At 64.7% G+C, this 5,854-nt stretch overlaps 1 protein-coding gene across 2 annotated transcripts; it reads left to right on the plus strand.

The window, feature by feature from the left end:
• Window positions 1-1,378: 1,378 nt before the first annotated feature.
• On the plus strand, window positions 1,379-5,525 carry NEUROD2 (neuronal differentiation 2). Of its 2 annotated transcripts, none has more exons than XM_051825640.3 (2): window positions 1,379-1,566; window positions 2,705-5,525. In XM_051825640.3, exon 2 carries the CDS (start codon window positions 2,710-2,712, stop codon window positions 3,856-3,858), a length of 1,149 nt encoding a protein of 382 aa, XP_051681600.1. In that variant the 5' UTR covers window positions 1,379-1,566; window positions 2,705-2,709; the 3' UTR covers window positions 3,859-5,525. The 2 variants fall into 2 exon arrangements, with proteins under 2 accessions (XP_051681600.1, XP_089174188.1); XM_089318062.1 differs by lacking the exon at window positions 1,379-1,566 and adding an exon at window positions 2,414-2,544.
• Window positions 5,526-5,854: the final 329 nt, after the last annotated feature.

A 5,854-nucleotide genomic window follows, 5' to 3' on the forward strand; every position in this document is an offset into this window, starting at 1 on the left:
GGTGGAGGGTGCGGAGGGCGGGCAGGTGGTGTGGGTCTGAGACACACAAATGCCTGAGCCGGGTGCGGGCAAGGGTCTCCCTACGCCTGGCTGTGACTACCTGCCCCCAGGCACGTGTGTGTCCGAGCAGGGGTGTGTGTCCATTTCCCGCACCTCAGGGCGAGGAACAGGTGCGTGTGGGGGCGTGTGTGCTGCTACCTGCCTCAGCCTGTGCCACTGGCAGCTCGGTGTGACCCAGAGAAAGGGCAAAAGGTGATCTCCCGCCTTCCTTCTCAAGACACCTGTCTGACCTGCCTGCCCCGGTGGCCACGGTGGTTTCTGTGTGCTTTGCAGGGCGAGGCGGGTGCTTGTGTCTCATCCAGGAACTCTAGACAGCTCCCAGCGCAGCCCCTCCTCCTCCAAGTGCAAGGCCAGGGGAGCACGGCTGGTGGGATGGTTGCCTGTCTGCCAGGGGAAGTAGATGGGGGAGGAGAGGGAGCGAGAGGTTTCTGGGTTAGGAGTCCAGACCAGACCCTCTCCTCTGCCCCTGGAGGGGTGGGCACAGGGCTTATCTCAGGGGTCCTGCCCTCCCCCACCCCCCCGCACCCCAGCACACACATGCCCCCACATCCACCGCGCTCTCTCCCGGCGCTGACTCTACAGAAACACACACATGTCCCCACAGACACACACACGCCCATGCAGAGGCACAGACACCAGGCAAATCTTCCCCTTTCTCTCTCTTCGCCTTGGTTTGAATTTCGTTCAGCCACATATGTTGTGTGTGCGTGCGGGTGGGTGGGGGAGGGGCAGACAGGGATGAGGGATGGCAGGGTGCCAACATCTACCTATGGGGCTTGGGCCAGGGACGCCCCCTACGCCCACCCCAGGAGGGGGCCTCAGCTGTCCCTTTGTGGTGGAGGGGACCCTCCAGGGGAGAGAGGGCAAGCAGAGAAGCCCCTTCTTCCCACCCAGGGTCTGCTCCCTGACCCTCCTTGGAGGCCCGCAGAGAAGGAAATGGACAGAGCAGGACCCCAGAGGAGCCACAGAATTGGTGGTTACCCCAAGCCCCCAGTTCCCAGCCTTGCCACCCCATTGTCCCCAGATGGGGGGGCTCTTTATCCAAGGGGGGGCAACTCCTCCCACCTCCCTCTCAATCCCTGCTTTCCCTGCGTTGGGCGGGGAGGGGAGGGCGGCGGAGATATTTATTTATTTCCTTTATTTATTTAATTTTTTTTTTTTTTTGGAGTAGAGAGTGACAGATGGCGGCGGGTCCCGGGGGAGCCGGCTCTCCCCCAATGCAGACGCATGCCAATCACCGTCTCTCATGTGATAGCTGCTGCCCGTGACGTGCCAAGCCCATATGGCCTGGCATAGAGGCTGGTACCCCGCCTGGTAGAGATGCCACACTCGCTCCGCGGTTCGCATGGCGCTCTGAAGACGCCGGCGCCCGCCGCCTTGAGGAGCCGCTGCCCCCGCTCCCTGAAGATGGGGGAACAATGAAATAAGCGAGAAGAGCCCTCTTCTCCCCCCTCTCTCTCGCCCCCTCCCCCCTCCCCTCCCCTCTCCCCTTGACTCCTCTCCGAGGTAAGTTGTCCGAAAGGGGGCTGCATCCGACCCGCCGACTGGGAGGGGGCGGCCGCTTCGGCCGACGGGAGAGTCCCCAGATCCCCCCTTCCCAGGACCGTCCCTCCCGCACTGGGTGGGCATCCGAGGCACCCCGGGTTCGCGCTCCCCTAGGGGCTGCAGCTCAGGGGGCCACGGAGGGAGGTGTCTGCCTGCGATGGGCTGGGGTGAGGGGAGGCAGAATCACGGGGTGGGGGCGCGAAGAGGCCGAAATGGGGACCCCCGCCATGGTTGTCCCGAAGGAACCTGCGACCTTTCCCACCACCAAAGAAAGAGAAGCAAACAAACAAATTTGGATTCTCCCCCCCCTCCCATCAATCCCGAAATACAACGAGATCTGAAGAGCCGTGTGGGAGGGAGGCAGTTTGCAGGGGGGAAGGGGGTCCCCGACCGCAGGGGAGACGGACGGGGCTCGCTTCTCTGTCTCCTCCCCACGCCCGGTGTTACAGTCCTCGCCACCCAGAGCGGGCTCCGCGAGCTGGGGACTCACCGGCTGCAGGAGTCGATCCTCCCGCCTCTGGAACTGGGGCTGCGGGGGTGGGGGCCGAGCCGGGGGCGGCGCGCGGCCAAGTTGCAAATTGGATTAGGGAGCGTGGGGGTGAGAGCCACGGGAGGGGTGGGGGAGCCCGGCCAGGGGGCCCCCCGGGCCGCGAGAGCCGCGGAACCGGGCAGCTGTCCGCACCCGCGGCCGCCCAGCCTCTCTCCGCCGCGAGCAGGCAAGAGGCTTTCGGGGCGAGCGCGCCGCCTCCCCTGGCGAAGCTATCCGGTCCCTGAAGCCCCCCGCTCGGTTCCCGCCCTGACCCAGAGGAAGAGCTGGCCCCCCATTCAAGCGAGGGGCGGAGCTGGGGCCCAGAGCCGGCGAGAGGGCCTGGGCCGAGATCCCCGGCGGCGGGCGGCGGGGCAGGGCTGGGCCGGCTCTGGGCGGGGCAGGCGGAGGAGGTGGGCATCCCGGGACCCCCCCCCCCTCCCCGGGCAGGCGTCCGCACGAGACTTGGGCGTGGGGGTGGCGGCGGGTGGCGGGCGCCGTGACCCCAGCGCGCCCCTCACTCTGTGCTGTCTGTCTCCCCTTCCTGCCCGCCTGCCCGCGGGGCGCCCTCAGGCACCATGCTGACCCGCCTGTTCAGCGAGCCCGGCCTCCTCTCGGACGTGCCCAAGTTCGCCAGCTGGGGCGACGGCGACGACGACGAGCCGAGGAGCGACAAGGGCGACGCGCCGCCGCCACCTCCTCCTGCGCCCGGGCCGGGGGCTCCGGGGCCCGCCCGGGCCGCCAAGCCAGTCGCCCTCCGCGGAGAAGAGGTGTCGGAGGCCACGCTAGCAGAGGTCAAGGAGGAAGGCGAGCTGGGGGGCGAGGAGGAGGAGGAAGAGGAGGAGGAGGAAGGGCTGGACGAGGCGGAGGGCGAGCGGCCCAAGAAGCGCGGGCCCAAGAAGCGCAAGATGACCAAGGCGCGCCTGGAGCGCTCCAAGCTGCGGCGGCAGAAGGCGAACGCGCGGGAGCGCAACCGCATGCACGACCTGAACGCCGCGCTGGACAACCTGCGCAAGGTGGTGCCCTGCTACTCCAAGACGCAGAAGCTGTCCAAGATCGAGACGCTGCGCCTCGCCAAGAACTACATCTGGGCGCTCTCGGAGATCCTGCGCTCCGGCAAGCGGCCGGACCTGGTGTCCTACGTGCAGACGCTGTGCAAGGGTCTGTCACAGCCCACCACCAACCTGGTGGCCGGCTGCCTGCAGCTCAACTCGCGCAACTTCCTCACGGAGCAGGGCGCCGACGGCGCGGGCCGCTTCCACGGCTCCGGCGGCCCGTTCGCCATGCACCCCTACCCGTACCCGTGCTCGCGCTTGGCGGGCGCACAGTGCCAGGCGGCCGGCGGCCTGGGCGGCGGCGCGGCGCACGCCCTGCGGACCCACGGCTACTGCGCCGCCTACGAGACGCTGTACGCGGCGGCGGGCGGCGGCGGCGCGAGCCCGGACTACAACAGCTCCGAGTACGAGGGCCCGCTCAGCCCCCCGCTCTGCCTCAATGGCAACTTCTCGCTCAAGCAGGACTCGTCGCCCGACCACGAGAAGAGCTACCACTACTCTATGCACTACTCGGCGCTGCCCGGCTCGCGGCCCGCGGGCCACGGGCTGGTCTTCGGCTCGTCGGCTGTGCGCGGGGGCGTCCACTCCGAGAATCTCTTGTCTTACGATATGCACCTTCACCACGACCGGGGCCCCATGTACGAGGAGCTCAATGCGTTTTTCCATAACTGAGACCTCGCGCCGGCCCCCCTTCTTTTTCTTTGGCCTTTGCCCGCGAGGGCAGGGGCGTCCCCACCTTCCCCGGCGCCGGGCGCGGGGAGCGGGCCCTCTCCGGAGCGGCGCGGACCTCTTCCATGTGGGTGGCCCGTCCCAGGGGCCTCGCTTCCCCCAGGGGCCTCGCCTCCTCTCTCCCCCAAGGGGTTCCCTCCTCCTCTCTCCCAGGAAGTACTTCTCCAGGGACCTCGCTCCGGGGGCTTCCTAGGGACCACGTGCGCCCACCCCAACTCCTCAGTTTGGGTGTCCTGCGCCCTCTCCTCCCTGCAGGCCCGAAGGCGTTGGTAAGGCGACAGCCGAGCTGTGGGATGCGGTTTTCCCCTCTCCCGATTTATTGTTGTAAAAACAGACGCCGACCTGCCGAGGCAGACAGCAGCCGGGCGTCCCCTCTTTCTTGAAGAGGCCAGAAGTTAGGGCGCCCGAGCCCGGGCCTGGACCGCCTTCACCCCCAACCCCGAATCTCCGCTTTTTGCGATTTTAATTTTGGCGGGAGGGGACGTGCATTGAGAGGAAAGAGAGAGGCCGAGACAGTTTGTAACTAGAAACCATTTTTCCCTTTTCATTTTTTTTAAACAAACATAGAAAAAAACAAAACAAAACAAAAAAGCTAAGAGGCGACGGAGGCCGAACGCAGAGTCCGGATCGGAGAGAAAACGCAGTAAGAACTTTTAGAAGCAATAAATGGCAAAAAAAAAAAAAAAAATACTACCAATAATAAAAAGACACAAATATCTATGCAAGGAGGTTCTGACTGAGCCTAGCGGTCCGCCCGCCCGGGGTGCCCCTCCCGGCTGCCGACCGCCCCGCCCCAGCGCGGGTCTGTGCACTTTGGTGAAGTGGGGGCCCGCGCCGCCCCCTCCCCTCCCCAGGTTCTTACAATCAGTGACTCGGAGATTTGGGGCCCCAGTGCCACTGCCCTCCCCCGCCCCGTCCCCGTTGTGCGTCATGCTGTTTTTTAAAAACCTGTTTCCAAATTTGTATGGAATGGCAAACTGTTGGGGGGTCGGTTTGGGGAGGGAGGGTTTGCATGAGAGACACACACGCACACACACACACACACACACACCACACCGCACGCACACCGCACGCACTTCACCGCAGGCACGTGCAGGCCTGGCGCCGGCGTCCCGGGGGACTCAAGGAGGTGAGCTCACTGCCCCCTACCCCGCGGGCACTTCCTTCTCCTCCCCCAGGAGTGAGGTGAGGAGGGGGCGCTCCCATCCCTGCGCAGACGGGTGCCTCGGTGGGCACCAGGTGCCCAGCGGTTCCCAGTGGCTGGAGAAGGTTTATTTTGTCCGGGGTGTCCTCCCGGCAATTGCCTGGCAGGTGGACAGGGAGAGCTGAGGGCTCCTTCTGGGAGGTCTCTCCCCAAAGGAGCAAAAGGTGAACTTCTTGCTGTCAGAGGCAGGGGCCCAGGCGTTCAAGCACACGATGCAAAAATGCAAACCCGCAGGTGACACTCACACACACACCCACACCCCCACACACTCACCCACACACCCACACACCTACACATAATTTTACCTTCCTCTTGTAGCGAAGATGAACTCCCGGCGGACACCCGAAGTGCATTGCGTGTTTCTGTTCAGTTTAATGACGATTAATAAATATTTATGTAAATGAGATGCAAAGATGGACCGATTTCTCACGGTGGCCTCCTTAATAGGGGTGGGTAGGGCGGGGTGGGGGAAGGAGCTAGGGCTAGAGTGACCGAGGCAGAGTGGCAAGCGACTGTGCAGAAGCCAGAGAGAAGGGTTCTGGACATTGCTGGCTGGCACCAGGCTCCTAGTCTACAGACCCTCACACACACCCAGTGGGCACAGAACAGCCACACTCCCTGCCCCTCCCACGCCAACCCCAGACTCACAGAGCCCCAACACAAAGCCATGGTCTGCCAGCCTGCACATGCACCTTCCTTGAAAACAGTATCCTTCCCTCGCTGGAAAGCGGTCAC

The sequence above is a fragment of the Oryctolagus cuniculus genome, chromosome 17 (genome assembly GCF_051225735.1).
Source record: "Oryctolagus cuniculus isolate XC-2025 breed Fujian yellow rabbit chromosome 17, ASM5122573v1, whole genome shotgun sequence".
Taxonomy (NCBI): Eukaryota; Metazoa; Chordata; class Mammalia; order Lagomorpha; family Leporidae; genus Oryctolagus; species Oryctolagus cuniculus.

Excerpts from the sequence above, each read along its gene's own strand:
- NEUROD2 (XM_051825640.3), top strand. The coding sequence starts at position 2,710 with ATGCTGACCCGCCTGTTCAGCGAGCCCGGCCTCCTCTCGGACGTGCCC.